At 36.5% G+C, this 20,771-nt stretch overlaps 1 protein-coding gene and 1 pseudogene across 1 annotated transcript; both read right to left on the bottom strand.

Annotated features, from left to right (window-relative positions):
* On the bottom strand, nucleotides 1–10,920 carry LOC132299857 (zeta-carotene desaturase, chloroplastic/chromoplastic). The gene is made up of 14 exons (XM_059796723.1): nucleotides 10,417–10,920; nucleotides 8,470–8,594; nucleotides 7,570–7,704; nucleotides 6,203–6,275; nucleotides 5,979–6,052; nucleotides 5,404–5,508; nucleotides 4,994–5,238; nucleotides 4,785–4,872; nucleotides 4,401–4,443; nucleotides 4,150–4,306; nucleotides 3,862–3,990; nucleotides 2,906–2,978; nucleotides 812–976; nucleotides 1–400 (listed from the first exon to the last, which is right to left on the bottom strand). The coding sequence occupies exons 1-14, from the start codon at nucleotides 10,580–10,582 to the stop codon at nucleotides 230–232; spliced, it is 1,749 nt and encodes a 582-aa protein (XP_059652706.1). The 5' UTR covers nucleotides 10,583–10,920; the 3' UTR covers nucleotides 1–229.
* Nucleotides 10,921–17,980: 7,060 nt separating this feature from the next.
* On the bottom strand, nucleotides 17,981–19,039 carry LOC132298687 (GDP-mannose transporter GONST3-like; annotated as a pseudogene).
* Nucleotides 19,040–20,771: the final 1,732 nt, after the last annotated feature.

Consider the following 20,771-nt stretch of genomic DNA (forward strand, 5'->3'; position numbering starts at 1 on the left):
TACATAACTTGAAAAAACTCAAGTTCAACATGCAAATATCTGATGTAGTCACATAACATGAACTGCAGGAAGCTAAATATTGGCATGGATTGCATGATACAACCGCAATTTTATGTGTTACACTTTTGTGTGATTTCAATTAAATTACATACATAACTCCATCCAGCCACAACCTAACTCCGCAAACTGAGACAATGTGTTTAGAGCTCAACAAATGAATTGCTATCTATCAGACGAGGCTCAACTCATCCACTATACCAGCAGCAGATTCCGCGTACTCTTTTGATTCAATGTCAATAAGCTTCTTCCGTAACGACACAAGTTCTTCCCCAGCACCACATATATAGGCAGAAGTTTGCCTGCCCGAAAGAGTTGCACCTTCCATGCTGTCTATATAATCCTGTACAGAGTACAGCATTTCACAACAAATTCCAGTTTAATCAAGTGTGTCAAAAGAATTTATTGAATAATGGGGATTTATCAAAATACTATGGTCTGCTATATGAATCATATGATCGAGGAACAGAGTGCTCTGGTTCCCTGAGGATATCAGGTTTTGTTTCTCATATGGGAAAATGTATCACAAAAGCTTCATCATTTTGTATATTTTTTATTGTCATTGACAGGCTCACATGTGATTGATAACTCAGATTAGATAAAAGGATTCAAATATTAATTTGCAAAAACATCTTTGGATTATGAATCATCCCATTAAATCGATTTTTCCTTGATTGAATTCAAGCCCAAATGGACATGCAATAAGCCAGCATTATCGGTATAGTGAGAAGAATGCATCAAAGCAAAGCATTACCTGTTTAGTGTACGAGCCAGCAAGGAAGAAATTTTTCACAGGTGTTTTCTGATCGGGTCTAAATGGATCTTTACCAGGTGCCTCACGATATAAAGATTGCCCAATTTTGACAACCGATGACCAAGTAACTTCCAGACCTTGAGAAGATGGGAACAAAACTAAAACCTGATATAATAAAAATAAATTAGACAATATGCTCACATTATTGCAAAGTTTTTTGAATTCATTTATGTCACAAAACTATTTTCGAAGCATTGGATAAAATATGAGTACTCTTCATGTGTTTTACCATAGACCACCTCTTCCTTCGTCGTGACTTTACGTTTCAATCTAGTGTTACTTCTTTGATTTGGCCAATGTATGTTAAACCTAATAATATAGACATTACCTCCTATTTCCTAATTCTGAGTTTGGTGGCAAAAGTGTGACACAGTTAAGGGGAAGTATGTATGAGCTCCTATAATCCTCTTTGGGCTTACATATATAAGGAGCTGTAAGTAATTCTTCTTCTGAGACCAAGGATTGCCAAAAGTTGGTCAGCTCCCCACTAAGGTGCAAACAAGCTCAATTTTTATTGTTTTCTTGGTAATATAAATCAACTTGGTGTTTGGGAGTACAGTGTGACATCAAGAAGGCCAAGTCTGTTTTTTGACATCTGAACAAAGAAAGAAAGCAACGGTTAGCTATTCTTGCGGCACTCAATAAGGTTGGGAGTAGAGTGTGACACCATGAAGACCAAGTCTGTTTTTTGACATCTGGAAAAGAAAGGAAGCAACGGTTAGCTAATTCTTGTGGCACTCAATAAGGCAAAGCAAAGGTGATTCTCAAATTGCTTGGTGTGAGGTGATGTGTTGATAAAGTTTTTCCGTCAATGGTTTCCATTTTTTTTCCCCTAAAAGAAAAGGAATACAGTTATGCCAGTACAACTTGTGGCTGAAACTGAAGACGTCCATCCAATATTTGATATGGCTAATCTGGTTTCAGCGTACAAGTGCAGTTGGCAATAATATATAACAACATTGATAATCATTGGAGATTGGACAGAATTACCATAAATTTGCGATTACAAACAATACTAAAACACGCCATTCTCCATGTTGTAGAAATAGCAACTCTAAGTTGGCCTAATAAGGGGCCATTGCTTGGTGCAACAGTGAAACCTAGGATTGCCAAGCATGAGAATATGATCTGTGTCCAAATCCACCCTTTCTAAATCCTACATCAGTGGGAAAAATACTGGGTAACGGCTTTCTCTCTTTCTTTCTCTCTTTCTTTCTTTTTTTCCAGAAGTTTTTTTACCTCTAAGCTGTTCGAATGCAATGTTTGCAAATACCTAAGTTTATTTAATATTTGAAGAAACTTAAGAACTTCAAAGATATTGAGCAACATCAGAAAAGCCCCAAACTTATGATATATAATTAAAAGGTAATTTATTTATTTTATTTCATGTGATAAGTGTATATTTATTCTTTGAATAATCCAATCTGCCCCTCCCAGCACCCTCAATTAACAGCGCCACACTGGGTAATGACCCTTTGAAAAGTGTGGGATTATTGTTATTTTAGTATATTTTTTAACATTAAAAGTAGTATACTTAACCTATATTCAGTTCTGTTGAAAATATAAATTAATTAAACAGATGTGTTCTTATATAATCTTTGGGTTTTTATTTTTGATCTTATTACGTATTTAGTTTGCACAATCATTATAATCATACTGATCTGCTTCTAATAAATTGCTCTCATTAGCACTCTCTGACACGCTTTTATAGTATTGCTACCAATTCATAAGCACATTATAAGCTGCAACATGAGGCCCACAATACATAAGAGCATTATAAAGCTGCAACATGAGGCCCCAATATATTTACGACTATGTTTGCCAAACCTGTATGGCTGTATAATTATTTCAATCTTTTTGCTTTTCGTTTTTAGGTTGAGTTTTTAAATATTACCAGGATTTTTGACGTTTCCTACTTGCATATTATAATGTTACAGTTAATACCATGTTGTATTAATGATGGAGTTACTAAAACCAAGAAAACATCGAAAAGAAAATTTCAAAATACAGGGATCCTCCTTAGATGGTACTTACCTGTCTTGAAACTCTCTTAATTATTTCATCATTTGGTAACGGCATGTAGGGATCACCAGGTGTAAGCACACATCTGTAAGAAGAAATAGCATTTAGTAAAAAAACAAATATCCAAATGAATGCCAGGACAAGTACAGTGATTGAAGTAATTTGCAAAAGCTTTAGGGGATTTATAAGCAAATATATGGAGCAAAGTATTGAGGTCAAAAACATGTTTTGAAATATATTCTTAAATAAAATAAAAAACAATCCACTCAAAAACTGAAACGAAATCATGGAAATGTCAGATGTCAGAATGAGTTGAAAAACACAGTATTTAATCAGAAGCAAAACGACAAGGAGAACCTGACTGAAGCAAACAGAAAAAAGATGCAGAAATTCATGTGATCATGCTAATTAAACTAGAAAGGAATATCTGAACTGAACTTGCAATATTTTATTTGAAGAATGGTCCAATAAAGTATTTTAAAGCAGCAAAATCAATATTTGCAACAAATATGCAGACGAATATATCAACAATAGTTTATTGTATTAAACTTCATTATATTAACAAAGTTCATTGATAAATTATGTTACACCTACAGGTCACAGGGCCTACCCAGCTAACCAACCAAAATGATGCCTAGTATAATGACAATGATAGATATAAATATCCACAGCCATAGATCAGTTCTCATATACCATGTGCAACATGCATGTAGTTTAAACAAATGGAGTCATTGGTCAGGAATACATCTAATAATGTTAAGGATATTTTTTGCCCAACCAAACTAAGTGCCAAAAAATATATTATGGTGGCAAAGGACCTTGTATCAAAATTAACAAATTAATAGCTTACAGACTATTTCATTTAAGCGGAAACATGCATAGGTTTATCAGCTGCTTCATGTCATAAATGCACAAACACGATGAATTCTGACGATGATACAAGGATAAACAAAAATAATTATCCTTACTGGAGCAATGAACCTTGGCCCTCAATATAATAATCCTCTGGGGATGTTAGTGCAAGGTCTGCAAAGCAAGAGAAATCTGCATCTGGGGTGTAAAGGAGATTATCCAAGCCTACAGCTTGCCTCAATTGCCTGCCATTTTATGAACAGGAAATTAATAAAATTGACAAGCAAGAGATTACCATGTTTCATTGGACATTATTGTAAAGTGAAAGCAGAAATAATTCTTGACCCCTCAAATTAGAAATTCACATTTATACAACAGTACTTCACAAAACATAAGACAATCACCTTGACCGTTCTAGATCCTGTAACTCTGTGACCCAGCCATTGTATCTAAGTTGCACTGTGACGACAGGCACTCCAACTAGTTTATAGATATTATCAAAAAATTCCAACTCCCTCCATTGTGGTGGAACTAATCTTTTAATTCCAGGGACATCACAGGCTGCCATCAAATGGAAAAGTTTAATGAGTTGATGTAATTGAAATGGATAATGGATAGAAGAATATAAATTGTGGAGAAATAGTAAACCACAAACCTGCAACATAAGCATCAGCTTTCACAATTTTCTTTTGTGTAGCCTGAAAGAATAAGAAAATTATTGGGAGTTAATCATCAAAGGAAATGCTCCACGCACAAATGTCAAACCGTCAATAACTGTTAAGTCAGCATCTGTCAACTATACCTTAGGACCCTCAATAAGGAATATAGCTTCCCATTTTCAATTCATTTTTTAACTTGAGGTATATAGTTGTCAAAACTTCATGGTATGGACTTTATCCTTCAAATATTTTTATAGACTAAAGTGAATATGATTAATCTTAAAGCTTCGTAAGTTTTTTTTTTCTCCTTTCCTAATTCTAGGATAAATATATAACCACTGTCTATCTCAAATTTAGAGCAAAACAGAAGCCCCATTTACCTTGGAAATGGCAACTCCTGTGACATATGTGTCTCCATCAGCAGTTCTATCATAAAGTATCTCTCTGCATCCCCACCTGAGATGGAACCTGTTCTAGCAGAGAAAGAAATTCCACATGGAGAAGGAATGAATAGGTAAATGAGAACAGAAGCAATTTTAATATACTACCCTAACATGGTTGCCGACAGTTTCTATATTCACATCCATACCTGCCTCCTTTGTCTGTGATATATTTTTTAATGGGACCACTCAAATAAACATCAGGAGAGCCTTTAAGCATGCGTAGTAGGGAAGCCTCTGTCTTAGTGGCAAACAACGAGAATATAGTGAGCATACAACGTGCACTGATATTATCACAGTCGATAAACCCAAGGGCATATGCAACAGGGTCCCACATTCTCTGGATACTCATGCGTGTTCCCCCTTTGGACAAGAACCAATCAGAGAAGCTTATCTGTAAAAAATCATCAAAACGTTTCACAGATACAGTAAACAAAAGATGTATAGTTCTCTCCATGAGAACTGACAACTCCTAAATACCTGGGAAAAAAAACTGACAACTCCTGAGCACAACAAAGAATGGTATTTCAAAGCACTATTAGAAGAAAGGCATTCTCACACTATCCAAATTCCGTATGTCCCTCAGAGCTCCATCTGGATCAACAAGAGCCCGCACAACCGGACTTAAGGCAAGTGCCAAAGCATTTCTTGCTTTATCATAAGTCTGCGCTTGAACAACACATTAATGGGAAATACATCAAAATCAAGATCCCAATCAGGTAAAGAACTTAGGAACTGTTCGATTCAATTATTTGGGAATACCTAGAGAAGAATAAATTGTAATATATGTATTCTTTGACCTTTGACATAAAGCATAAAATTTTGAGTTAGTTTAGAAAACTGAAAGAATTGGTATTTCACTGGGGCTGGTAAAGCATCTGTATATGTCAACTTAAAATTGATGGTTATGATGGCAGTGTAATAGAAGCAAGCCCATGAAAGGGTTTATATTGATGGTAGGAAATTGCAATGTTTTTCAAAAAGATGACGACTTTTGATGACTCTACACCGGTGGCTTGTCAAAGATAGTTATAAATTCTTCAAATGGAGTGTCATTGTCGAGTAGAGCTGGGGTGATCACATAAAGAAATCGGAACACAGGAGATTCAGTTCACCTTAACTCATATATAATACCTTAAGCTGATTTGTAGACAAAAAGGCCTGGATTCCATGTAACGGTGCTCCAATTGGAAATCGAAAATCGAGTTCTGCAGTAGGAAATTAAGTTATACACAATGCAATTTCAATTAAAATGATTCACATAATTGACAATGCAGCTGAAAAGAAATTTTCTTTCAAATATAATCAAGATGTAAAGCATATATATATTGCAAGGTAGGATTTTTAAGTACTCATACCACCAATATCACCCCCTTTGTTAACAAAAGTGTGAGTATGCTCCTTCACAAGCAGGTTTCTTTCAGCACCCACCTAGGTTTAATTAGGCATCCAAGAAAAACAATCAGAGAACATTATCTCAAAGAAGATTTAGCATGTTAAATTCAAATGTATAATATGAATTTGCAGAATGTATGAAAGTTCCATATCATTAAGTGCGGAGAATGAAATGGAATAACTGCCAAGCAACCACAATTCTGAACCAGCATACTAACGGCAGTAACACCACTCAGAAGTTTCCAGATTAATACAAATGCGCCAAATATTTGGATAATGAAATAGACCACTATAGGATGTTACAGAGGACTAGATTCAGTTTTAATCACAACCGTGATTGCATTTAGGTCTGCCGAACATCACTGGTGATTTTCAATTAACAGCCTGTTTTCACTCCATTGATACGGAATCATGATGAGGTCACGTCTATATGACAGAGTCCAAACCAACCAACCTTGGTGATACGATGCATGTTGGAACTAGATTAAATAAGGTCTATGATCAAACAAAATTATTTTGCAGTGCAAAATCCAGCCATTAGGTGAATCTAACCAAACAAGTAGTCAGTTCTTCAATTTTAAATCCAAAAGGGCACCTATTACTCTCAAAGCTATTGGCAGCATGGGAAATATAAGTGAGGCACTAGTAAGTTGCGACAATGTATGAACAACACTAGAGTGGTGCAGCTAATTCAAATGGAACTTTATCTATTTATTTTCATTCCTGTACGTTAATTGAATTCAATTCAATTAACAGCACGTTTTCACTCTCTCTCTCTCTCTCTCTAGAGAGGAGAGCTCATACCTCCAATGGCCGAGTTGTAATTCAAATGGAAGTTAGTTCCATGGAGATCTTCCTTTCTTTCTTCCTTTGTTTTTTCTTTTTCTTCGTCTTCTTTTTTTATGTTTGGTAAAATAGATGCTAGCTATAGCTCTTTTTTGGGTAAGGTAAAGTATCTAGCAATAGCTTATTAGTTAAAGAGAAGTCTCTCATTTAGCAATCTTCACTTAATTAATCATCTAAATTTCAAAGAACCAGATTTAAAAACATGAAAAATCTTTTTATGGCAGGATAAATTTGAAGAAAATGTTTAAAGCCCCAACCACTGAATCACCTAGTGTAAGAGGGAGTGGGCTGTGGGATCCACCATCTTAGAGTCGGTGAGTCAGGGGTCGGGTCTTGTAGCATAACACTAAATTGAATCCTTCAATTAATTATATAATCAGATATTATAATTAGCTTATCACACACAAAAGAAAAGGATATATTACAAGGAAGGTGGAAAATTATGCCCTACACAAGACCCTATTATTAAGCAAGCATTCTTCACCTTTTTCATCAAACGGAAAAGATTACTGTAGCAACCAAAGAAAACATGAAGTCCCATTTCAACGTGGTTTCCACGTTTATCAACAAATGAACCCACTTTTCCACCAATGAAAGTCCTTGACTCGTATATATCCACCTGAAGAAACCAAAATATGCACGTTACTAAGTTTTGTTGCCATGAAAAATTAGTAAACCACCAAATTAAATAAATTTAGTAGAAATAAGCTTCCTTAATGGTACTATAAAGTTAGATAGTATATGCGATGTATACTTCAAAAGTCAATGGCCAGTTTCACATTCAAAAAAAGGTTAAAAAAAAAAAATACGTGGATAAAAATTGCAAGAATAAAGAGATAAATTTGAGAACTACTAGAAAAATGATGATCTGAAACCTATGTTATTTTTCTCAAAGATTGAGAATTTTGAATGTGAACCTCCACAGGGTAGCTGAGTTGGCATAGAGCCTTTGGGCATAATCTAGAGATCTCGTGCTCAATTATTGGGACATCTAACCTCAGCCCTTGGTTAACCCGATACCAATGTAATTGCAGGTATCCTAACACCCCCCCCCCCCCCCCCCCCCCCCAACGATTGAGAATTTTGAATGTGTACCTCCACAGGGTAGCTGAGTTGGCATAGAGCCTTTGGGCATAATCTAGAGATCTCGTGCTCAATTATTGGGACATCTAACCTCAGCCCTTGTTTAACCCGATACCAATGTAATTGCAGGTATCCTAACCACCCCCCCCCCCCCCCCCCCCCCCCCCCCCCCCCCGGCAGGTTACCTCAAAAAGAAAAAAGTCAGAAATTCGAACATGGTCAACATAATGGCATAAGAAAGATAGGAATCCCAGGACAAGTACATGAACATGAGTATCACAAAGAAGGTGCTGAGCTAAACCTCATGGCCTTGATCCAAAAGCTCCACGGCAGTCGACATACCAGCAAGCCCAGCTCCAATAATAGCCACTTTCAGCTTGGGTCCCCGATAATGTTCAGGTTCTGGTGGAAATAACCCCTTAGGAGCTGCAGGTAATGCATCCATTTTGGTGGTTGCCAAGAAAGTATCTCATATTAATACATCTAACTAAAATTTACAGGGAAAAATAAAAACTTGATCATACAACATCAAATGAATTTGGGTGTCCCATAAAATTATATAAGAATGAGTAATTGATGCCTTATCTTCCAAAATTGCATAAGTTTGTTCCATTAACTAGAAGTTCAAATATGTTCTAGAGCTGTCTTGAGGACAAATATAAAGATGGTAGAATGCCCTTCCTTATTTTCTTTTTTTCAACTCAATGTTTCAGCTCATTTTCCTGGAAAATGTCCTATTACTTCAATTTTCCCCTTCTATTTGCTTGACAAGTGAATGAAAGAAATACAATGGTTTAAATCTTAAGTGTTCATTATTTAGGACTCAACTGAGTCAAATAATATTTAGCCTTTTCCACCATTTGATTATTGAGAAATTAAAGGAAAAGAAAATACAAATAGATGGAACTTTAAGCCTCATGTCATGTTCCAATTTCTCATAATTGAATCGACTAAACCAAAATTTTCTATTGGAGTTGCTTTGAGCAGAACTTTATATTTTTTATATCTAATGAAAATATCTGATAATGAAAAATATTTCCTAAATTTCTGATCAACATTATTACGAAATTCTTTCAATGGTCTTCCCAGAACAAGTGTCTATTTTATTTGACTAATAGGACTTCATTGGTCTTCCCAAAAGAATGATCTACTATACATGACTAATGGGACCGACAAAGAAATCACATAGATCATTTTTTAAAATACTACATAAATATAAGGAAAAGAGAAATAAACAATTGAGACAAATCAGATCGATCATTTTTTAAGATATTAGGATCCTTTATTTTATTTTCTTGCAAATCATCGAACCAATAAAGAGGGTTAGGAAATTATCGAGCACGAAAACAGAGATCCGTGAATCTAATCTAACTTCATCTTTTCTGTAATAGAACTCAAACCAGTGATATATACAACAAAACCAAACAACAATCATCCATCATTCTCTCTCTCTCTCTCTCTCTCAGTTAAATATAAATAAAAAATTCCACTTAATATCCTATACAGAAACTATAACCATCCAATAAAAGCCCTGAATTCACACCAAAATGCATGGACAGCATAGACACCAAACACCACAATAATTGCTGCCTTTAGACGGTAGTCACACTATATACCTGTACATATACATACATCTATGTATCTATAAGCGCACACACCGTCATAAGTAACCTAGATTGAAGTATAAAAGTAGTGTTCTCTTTTATTTTCTTCCTCTTTCATATAAACCAAATGAGAGGGTTAGAAACTACCACACTGAAGCGGACATCAACAGCCTTACAAACCTTATCTTTATTTCCTCTATAGACTGTAGCAGAACTCAAACCACTAGTACACCTACCAAAAATTCTCTGGAAAAACTAAATAAATAAATAAATAAAAAGGCCTGTACAAGTTCAGCCAAATTAGGTCCAAAGTTAACAAAATTTTATTTCATTTCCCCAAATTCATAGTAAAATTCCAGCTAATAATGTTTGAATCATTGTACCACAACTATGACCATTACGATCATCAGATAGGAAGCCCGAACTCCAAGAATATCGTAGAACAAAAATAAATAAATAAATAATACAAACAGCATAGTTATCACTCTCTCTGGAAATATATGAACATGTATGTGTATAAATTTAACCCAATTAAATTCAAATTTGATTTTAATTCCCGAAATTCATATTAAAAAAATTTCAGGGGATAACATTTAAATCATTGTACACAACCAAGAGCATCAGATAGGAACCCAGAAAAGTACCGTTAACGCTCATGTCAGAGACATTGGAGTCGAGAGAGCACCTAACATCGGACCTCTGAGCCCTGAATTGGGAAACCGGACGGCCACCGGAGTGCAAGAATCCGGCAGCGTCAGTTCGGAAACCAGCCCGGGGAGTGGCCGCAAACCAGATTGACGAAGAAGCCATCAAATCGGACTACGATATGCAACTGAGAGAGTTGAAATTCTTGGTTGGATGACGGTTTCAGCTGAGTAGTGTCGACTTGAGCATCTTCTAGACAGAGATTGTTGGTTGGATGAGGATTGATTTCAGCTGAGGAGCAGTATGAAATTGTGCATCTCCAGTTTTAGAGAGAGAAAGAGGAGAGAGAAAGAGAGAGGGGTATCTGAAGTGGTGGAGATGCTAGGGATGAGAGATTTGTCAGGACATTGGGGGGGTTTTGAGATGCTGTTTTAGTAAAATACTGTATGTTTTTAGTGCTCCCTTTGGAGGTTAATGCGGTTGGAGGATGAGAAATGTTGCCGCCACCACTAATCACAGTGGACTATATATATACACGCACATATATATTATGTACAAAACTGTGTGAGAGAGAGTATAATTTGTTTTTTTAAAAAAAGAGGGGTGACAATATTGGAAAGAAAATAATAGAATATCTTAAGTGACTTTTTCATTTATTACCGAACATTTAAATTTCGCTATTGTTGGTTACCTTTGTTTAAAATTATTTATCTCTTGCTAACGCAAGTCTCTTTGCAAAGACAAGAAGACTAATGCTATTATTTTAGTTAGTGATCTTTTCATATTTAATCACTAAATTAAAATATGTATTAAATGATTTATTTGACACTAATAAATTTTTAAAAATTGTTCGAATTTTTATTTTTTTAAAACTGTTCGAATTTTTATTTTTTAAAAACTCAGACACCGTCACTATAAGGTTTGTTATCACGACGTAGATAGCATCGCTCCATCAGGTATATATGTTAATGCATTGGATTGTTAGGCTGCCTCAGCAATAGTCAGGCAAAGGTCAGCCTAGCCTTTCGGTTATCATGAGTTTAACAGATCCCCAGTTTTTGCGGTAAGCAAAGCTATGCGTCGCTTTTATATAATTTGCTCATGTGTGAGTGTTTGTGTATACTACGTATTATATATATATATATATATATATATATATATATATATATATATTGAAATATGTATATGTACGGTGTACTAACACACATACACATGCAATTAAATAACCAGTTCTGCCTCTCAAGTGCTGAATTGTACCTACATAAAACTTTAACCCAAACTTCTGGAATCTGAATGAGCCTTATCCTCCCCCACCATAGAGTTGAATTTGGGCTATTTTGATAGCATGTGAAAGTGAAATTAGGCCGTTGTTTTTTCCTTTCCATTCACTACGATTGAATTCCATGCTGCCAAACGCAGGATTACTGATTGTTCAATTCAACCTCTTCAAGCTTGCACGATCGCGGTGTTCACTTCAATCAAAGTAAGCACATAGGATCTAAGAATTTGCAAACTGGGCAGTTTTTAGGCAAACATGATCAAAGTGAAGAGAAAAGAGCTGAGTAGAATACGAATCACAATCCAGAAATTATACATGAAATGTTATGCCGATGACATTCTTCCATTGTATGCTAACATATATGTCTTCCCCGAACCATGTATGGAGTAAAGGCCGACCTATCTCTACAATATCCCCGAGGGGACGATCATGAAAGAACAACCAAAAGGGCTTCGACCAGGTACTAAGACCTCATCAAATTTTGTAAAAACTAAACCAGAATGCCCTGTTTAGACATGGCATAATACTTCAACACAAAACATTATCCATAGATTACTTCCATTTTCTAGAATCACAGTTTGGTTCTCTCAGAATGTAAACAAACCATGGATGCAAAATTTATCACTATGTAAAGCTTTTGGAAGGAAAGAAAAAGGGAAAGAGAAAGAGACAAGTTACATTTCCCCATATGCATTGTAGTTATTCACTACTCTCACAAAACAGCCATATTGATCAAATTGTTCAAAACTATTACCAGAAAACCGAACTTCATCAACTTTTTCGTTTTTGAAAGAAAATGTATATATAAATATACGGCAGGTATACTTAACAGGAAAGAAGTATGTGTCAATTACGTGCACATGCAAAATATATCCAGCAAGATAATCAGGAAGCAAAAATATATCCCAAGCTCTCTTATCAGGAAGCAAACATAACCACCTTCTTGGTAGGCCTAAATTTTACTACCTAAAAGAATATATACAACAGTCTAATCAAAACCCGAAAATATATCCACAATCATTAAAAAACCAAGACCAAACAACACCTACTACAAACTGAAACGGCTAAACTTAAAGCTAGTAAAAGCTTCTCACAAGACCTGAGGATGCAGACAAAATGTAACACTTGTATAGTTATATTTAACAGAATGAGTGAGCATGTGCATGAATTAGATATACTAACCAACGGGCCAATGGCCTAGCGGTACCAGTATCTTACTTCCCAAAGGGATGTCAGGGGTTCAAGTCTCAAAAGAGACAAGTGTGTGTGAGTACCAACTAGGGAAAAAAAAAATAGATATACTAAGAATTTCTCTTCTTTTTTTCTTTTTCTTTTTCTTTTTTTGACATGCAAGTTTAAGACACAAAACACTAATCTAATAGAGCCTGCAAGCATGCCCTGCATGCACAAAAATCCAAAGACCAAACAGAAACTCTGACAAACCAATAGGCAAGGCCAAACACAATGCTAGCAAAAGCTTTTTAGAGAACCTGAGAAGATAGAAGAGTTAAAGCTTTTTACATAACCTCAAATGATACCAAAAAGAACAAGCAGGCATAAACAAACAGCAAGCCTCTCACATTTGAGGGGATCTTGACCATAATAGAGAAACGTGTTAGAACTTCAGTGAGATGGGTACACTTTGATGAGTTTGAACCCAAGCTCTCTGAACCAAAGATTTAATATGCATTCAGGAAAAAACAGGGGAAAAAAATTAATACAATGTAGGCAAACATTGCCCATAACTTACAGCTGTCACCCAACAACGCGTATCCCCACCTTATAATTGAAAATGGAAGCAAATACAGATGCAGAAGAGGGATTGACTTGGAGACTTGAACTCATGACAAGCATTTTGATCCTCCCGTGCCCAAAATCACATCCAGTACTCACATCCGATAACAAAAACTTGATAAACATGCATGGGAGACTAAAACCCAAGACCTTCCGGAACCAAGGCTTGATACCATGTTTGACTAACAATTATCTCAAAAGCTCAATCTATAGTGACAAATGGGGCATCTATCAGAACCCCTCTAGTCAAAAGGTGCATAAGAAGATATCCATTGGTAGAAAGAAGAGTTCAAAGCTGAGGGAACACCACCAGATTCATCTTTCTTGGCAATTGCAACAAAGGATGGGTGTCTACCAATGTCACTGGAAATGATTCTAAACGTGTCTAAGGAAAATCTTAGATTTATCCTTTTCAAGCTCACGTTCAAGCATAAATAATGGGTAGAGTTTCCTAATGTAAAATAATGTTAAAACTCAAAATTTCTGTCTTCTATCATTATTTCCGTCCTATTACCTTGCATAGCTAGGACCTAAGAAGCATAGATACAAACAAAGGACACATATATGATACGACATGGATGCGCCAAAAAGAACAAAAGATGTGCTCCAAGTCCTTGGGCTGTTGAACAGAATCCAACCACACCGGAATGGATGGTACAGAGTCCTCCAACCTTTCCTACTTTTGGAGAACTTCCAGCTATCAAGGAGACGAAAAGCTGAATAAGACAATTATAGAACTTTAATTAATTTATAGTTTCTATACTAAAGTTACACCGAGTTAGAAGATAAAGCTATTTGAATATCCAAAGAATATGTTATATTATATATATATATATATATATTATTACTATTCTATCTTGTTATTATAATTATGGTCATCGATGTATGTTCATAATGTTATTTCCACGACTGTCATGTGTTCATTTAATATAAGAAAAGTGTGGGATGTGTTGGTCGAGTTTCCAGAATGTGTCGGCTAAGAGTCCAAGATGCGTCGGCCAAGTGTCTAAATTAAATAAATTATGGACATGGCCAAGAAGTGTCGGACACGTCTCTAGGAGGGTCCATGAAGTTTGACACTGACACGGCACCGTCATAAAAGTGTATGTGCTTCTTACGCTAGGACCAACAAAGGATGTGTAAAAGCTGGGTTACTCTTCTATATTTTATTAGAATGATAAAATTGACTCTCTAAACTATATTAGATTAGAGACTCCTGGATCCCGATCTCAGACAAGAAAAAGTCCTAGAAAAAATTCAAGGGATTCAAATTCATCGATGCGCTGAATGGGGAGTTTAAATACCTTAGCCATGTGCCAGAGTCCAAAGCCCAGATTTGCTAATGACAATAGAGTTCATGTTGCATCTGAAAAGAATAGTAGAAATGAATAAGAATTACAAGTCAGAGTGTTCAATTGGTCAAGTAACACTGCAACTATTAGAAAGCACAAACAATTCAGTGCAGACTAATGATACAAGCCTTTTCTTCGGCATCACTATTGACTTTTAGTACAAGTATGGAGCCTACAACCGCATTGTTACATTGGATCCTCTACTAGTATGCAAAATACCTACAAAACTGTGAGTTCCAGTCACAGAATCTACCAGCTGCAGGGGGCATCTAGAACAATCTTTCTGTATTGTTCCTAGTTGGTCGTGTGTCCCCAAAAGAACCAGTAATGATGATAAGCCTCAAAGATCAGGTCATCCAGTTCCACCATTAGTCGAAGCCGCCAGGCAGAATTGACAAGGCACTGTTGCAGGTGGTTTCAAATCCAAAGCTAGTCCAGAATGAAGCATTGCCTTGTCGTACATGTTACGCCGTTTATTAGTCTTACCCATTATTGGGTATTTTATTTTATTTTCTTTTAAGGTTTGCCTATAAAAGGCAGGCATGTAACAGAGGTTAATATTTTTTATTTTATTTTTTTTGGAAAATTGATTATCATGATTTTCAGATTTCTTTTGCCGTTCTTCCGCTTTGTTCTTGGGTTTCCTCAACCCCTCTGTCTGTTAGCCTATTTATTCACTATTTTTTCTCATTCCCTTCGTCTGTCTTCTCATCTCTTCTTCTAGCCTCACATCATCATCTATCTCCTCATCCCCTGTTTTCTTTCTGGTCTTATTTCATTCTTCATTAGCTTAGTATTAGAGCATTTTGGTCCTACATCACATTATTAGCATTAAAAAAAAAATCTACAAGAGGAGAAAAAGGTAGGGCAAGTCCCTGTAGGTTTATCTGCTGCAACAGTGCCTGTCAATTCGTATATGATTTTCAGTCCAGGGAAAAATATGAGCATTTCAGACTATAAAATCTAAAATTTGGACTAATTTAACTTAACAAGCTATTGTGAGCAATTCCTACAAAAACTATCAAAAATCAGTACATGAAGGTAGCTCCACAGTGCTGATTCCTTCAATGAGCATGATACATTTATATGTTCTGGTATCCATACATAAATGTTTGAAAATGTCTCCAAAGATAATTATCACTTAACAAAAGAATATTATCTGAGTGCTCATCAGAAATTAGTTATTTAAAAAATAAATAAACGCACACTTTCACGTCAGGAACTGATTGGTTCACACTCTAAAATATACAATATTGAGGTCATCTTCATGAAATTAGGTCCCATCACACTCTTATCAGCGGTTTCATCGACAAAACATATTAAAGCATTTGTTTTCAATAACAATATTGGAACTGGACTTAAGCTCTAGCATGCTCCTCTAAGCAACTATGATTAACATAACGATAAGCAATTCAAGGTTTCACTTTGAAAATTTATAAACTCTTCCTTGTGTGGCAACAAATATGTAATTAGACTATTTAAGTCAAACGAGAAAGTTCCACCAAAAGCATAAGAAATAGAGGATCCTTGATACTAATAAACACAGCTAATTATCAATGACTATATGAAATGCAAATTATATCATACCATTCTCTACCATCATGTAAGAAAATGTTGCGATAATTTCTCTGTCCTGTCTCTATTAATTAATATACTATTTTACTTCAAATTATATAAGGTCTATTCCTATCTCTAGAATTAAAGAAAGATACACTGATAAATTAGAACTGACTGCACCAGCTAATCAGTGATGCATATTTAGTCTAGTCTCCATACCTTATTTGAGCATGCCACCTGGAGGGTACAAAAAGAGAGAGAGAGAGAGGTAAAAGAACCAACCAAAAGGATATATAAGCAGTCTTCTCTAACCCTTACAGAAAAATAATTATGGCAACTAAGTGGCAAGAGGATCAGATATAAACCTGTTCGCCGACTTAAAGCTTCCAGTCTCTCTGAAGCTTGGCCCTGCCATTTTGTTACAAGGGAGAGTTGGAGGGATGGGAAGGATGGGTGGATGGATGAAGCATAGCTCCTAACTCACTGTTAATTATCCATCCAAAATTGGATGGAAGAGAGGAGGAAAGAGAATAATAATTACTATATATAATGTGAAATAATACAATACCATTTTTGCCAAATTATATTTATGTGTAATTGTATGACAATATAAAGAATCTCCTTCTTTTTCCTCTTACCAAACAATGAAAAGTTTCACCTCCTTCTATTAATTCCTTCTATGTAAAATCAAACAAAGAGGGAAAATGATATCTTTCTTTTCTAGAGATGCCTTGTCCATCTTTCCTACTTACCTTCCACCCACATTTTCATCCCAAAGCATAATAGTAATTCCTTGCATAAAGTCAGCAATGAGGTTAGATTTTTCGATCATGAGTTTCAGGTCATGAATTTTGGGCTCAGATTTTTGGGAAATTAGAAGGATGGGAGTGAAATCAAATGTTGTAGGTGGACTAGAAAAGGAAACTAAATAAATTTTAAGAGTGACAAGAGTGTTTCCAGCTGAAAAACTCAATCAATTACAGAAGCAAACCATGTACAGAGAAAAGGAATGAGATGGAGTGAACATAGACCTCCATAACCCAATTTTAATATAAAGGAATTATGGTCTCAACCACCTCATTTGAGATCAAGCAATGCAGTGAATAATTTTTGTGATCAATTCACCTGTGCATAGCTATCATGCCATAATCCCAGATGCATACTCTATCTAACCATGCAACAATCTGGATTACTAGATTGATTAATGAAATTCTCAAAGTTAAAAGAAAAAGAAAACCATAATTTCATCATTTCCAGGAACAATTTATGAACCAGTAAAGCTGGACCAATGACATCCACACTACACCTACTTACTTCAAATAACTACCTTAACTATATGGATCATTGAAATGTTTTGTAAAAGATACATCGAATGAATGAAAAAACTCCCAAAACATGTCTTCAAAGGTCGAGCCGGGCTGGTGGAGATAAAAATACCTGACCCCTCCCCAGATTCCAGTCATGGATATTATGTTCAAATAGGTTTTCCAGACTGGTGACACGCGAAAAATTGTCGCACCTACCCTTAATCAATAACAAGAAAAATGAGGAACAAATGTAAGAGGATTTCTTTCTGACCTCTCATTTTCCCTCTCCTGAATCTGTAACATGCTTCTCATCACTATTGATTTGTTTGTTGCTTTGCATTTCAAGTCATTCCTGTTGTTCCTCCTCAATCCCCTGTGCATTTACTTATTTAATAGCTAAGCTTGTTGCCTGTAGATTGCTGGTACATAATCCCACCTACCATGCAAATCAAAAGCCCTACCATGCCCACAAATGTTGAATGCTTGTCCCAAACAACCAGATTAATGACAACTGCCAATATCTTGTTCACTATGCCAAGATCAGTAAATCCCATTGCAGAATTGCCTTGCGGCAAGAAAACCCAAAGAAACATGACAACCCAACTGACAAAATCACCTGAAAAGAGTACTAATCTGACTCATCCGAAATTCATGTTTTATCTTCTTCAACTCTCCCATAACAAGCAGCTCAAATGGAAACAGCATCAGAGCCTCAAGATTGTTGTACAACACAAGAACCCATGTATTCAGACCAGTGGTCATGACCACATGTTTAATGTATACAAAATCTATGGAGATGCTTGAAAGGTACACCAAGGCCCAGCTATAAGCCATGAGCGTGAACTGATAATCTGTAATAACGTAAAGCACACTACCACCAAAGATGGTGGCAAGTGAGATCCACATCCTCATTGTCGGCCATGGCTGGTGCAAGTATAAGGTCTCTCCTATTGCAACAAATATGGGAACTGCTGAACGAAAGACAATGAAGGTGTCAACATTAGCATGGAGAAGTAGCTCACTGTTGGTGGAGAGAGAGAGGTAGAATATAACTGCCACTGGTAGGAACCGTCTCATTGTCAAAGGATCAAGCCAATCGTGTTCTATTAAATTGAGCCATCCACATATGAGGACCCCAGCTGCTCTTGTGAAGTACTGTAGAGCAGTTAGTGCCCGTGTAAGGAAATTTCATGACAACCCATTTGTTCGTGAAGGAGAGCAATGATGCCGAAATGCAGTATCCGCCAGCTCACTTGGATTCGCTAGAAGATGAAAAGAATTCTGAACCTTTCTGGGCCTCGCCAACTCTGGGATTTTCCGCATCATTGGGCATCTACACAAGGACCAAAAAGTTTCTTATTAGCTCTGAAATATAAATGGGTAGCATTAACATTTTAAATGAAAAAGTAATGAAGGATTTAACTTCCTTTGCAGGAGATCCCATGTAAAAGCATTAGACTATTCCTTATTTTCTAACTTCCAAGTAATCATTATACAACATAAAAGGGTAATTTTCTTTCCCCTTCCCTCTCAATGGATTTTGATAACATCTTAGATACCATTGCAGTTTAAAAATATGAAGGAAACATGAGACCTTGTCCGATTGTATTGTTAGGAATTACCTCTCACAATTGCTGAGGAATGGAAGCAAGAAAAGGCAAAGGCTATAGTGCTCAATGCCAGTAAAAAATTTAAGACATTAAACGAGACTGTGGTAATGAATTACAATTTAAAAACTTCTGGATTCACAGAATATGGGCATTTTCTCTATATTGTCACAGGGACAGAAATGCTTATTAACAGAACAAATAGCGTTGAATAATTCAATAGCACTTTCATTTTCTTTAGGGAAAGAGAAATTAATAACAAGGATGATTGATACTTTTCTAAAGAAACTTATGTTGATGAGCATTTGGGGGTTAAGGTTGGACAGAACTGTGGATCTGGGTTGGGGTCTAACAGTTTCGAGCCCTTGTCTTCATTAGGAGATGTCTCAGGAGATGCCTTGGCTCCTTGTGCAACTGGTTCGATGAGAGCGAGAATCAAGGGAGATCGGAGAGTGAAGGAGCAGGTGCTAAGACATCGTTTGCCTAAGAAAAAGGTTATCCTTCCTGCTCTTCGCAAAAAGTGGTCTCGAAAGGAAAAGCAAAAATGGGTGGCGTCTTCGCAGATGGGTTTTGACTCCGGTATGTTTTCAGTTCCTTCTGGTTCTCCCTCTCCTAAGATGTGTTCTCCTTTCTTGGGGGGATCGACCACTTCTTTGGGACTGGAGTTGGGTGGTTCTACTAATGTTTCACACTCTTTAGCTTCGGTGGGTGAGAGGGAATCTATTTTGACTGACAGGCCGGATGGTGTTGCTGGGAATCGACTTGGCTTTTCTCGGAGATGTGATGGCTTGTGTGAGGGGGTTACAGTTTGTGTAGGTTGGGATGTAAAGTTGAAACTTGATGATGATACGGCCTCAAATCTGCTGAAGGAGTTACGTAACCATTTGGCTTCGAAAGGTTTTTTCTGTGATTCAGGAGGAGTTTTGACTGAGGAGGAGCCTGTTTCGCAGTTTTGTTCGCATTCTTCTTCTGTTCTTGATGATTGGGAGGAAGTTGCAGGTTCTTCTTTTAATGGGGATTCCGGCATGATTCCATGGGAAGACTTGGAACAAGCAGTGAATTTGGCCGTGCCTTTGGCTGTTGTCCCCCCCGGAGGGAATTGGACCAGTGCCTCGACAAATGTTGGGGTGAATGACACTGAGGAGGAATGGGTGAGGGAGAAGGGTCTAGAAGTGGGCTCTCTGCTGGGTGTTTCTTTTGAGGGCAGGGTGGATGAGGCGATGTGTTTGTTTAATGATGTTCTCAAATCTCATTTTCAGAAAAAAGGAGGGTGATAAGGTGGGGTTGCAGGAGGAGAAAGGGGAGACAGTGATGCAAAGTCCAAATGACCTTATCACGTATGAGAGGAGAAATCAGGGGTCCAAATCAGGTGGGAAAGGTGGAGGAAGGGAAGGAGGGTTGGTTATTCCAAGTGTTTCCCAATGAAGCTACAAATTCTTTTATGGAATGTTCGGGGTC

The sequence above is a fragment of the Cornus florida genome, unplaced genomic scaffold, assembly GCF_030987335.1.
Source record: "Cornus florida cultivar Cherokee Brave unplaced genomic scaffold, ASM3098733v1 CherokeeBrave_3.0.0_Hap2_Chr03, whole genome shotgun sequence".
Lineage (NCBI taxonomy): Eukaryota > Viridiplantae > Streptophyta > Magnoliopsida > Cornales > Cornaceae > Cornus > Cornus florida.

What these genes read in the sequence shown, in the direction of transcription:
- LOC132299857 (XM_059796723.1), bottom strand. Translation starts at nt 10,582, where the DNA reads ATGGCTTCTTCGTCAATCTGGTTTGCGGCCACTCCCCGGGCTGGTTTC. An exon ending in ACATACGGAATTTGGATAGT is followed by an intron (nt 5,239 to 5,403) that starts GTGAGAATGCCT and finishes GATTTTTTACAG; the next exon opens with ATAAGCTTCTCTGATTGGTT. An exon ending in CAGGAGTTGCCATTTCCAAG is followed by an intron (nt 4,444 to 4,784) that starts GTAAATGGGGCT and finishes TTATTCTTTCAG; the next exon opens with GCTACACAAAAGAAAATTGT.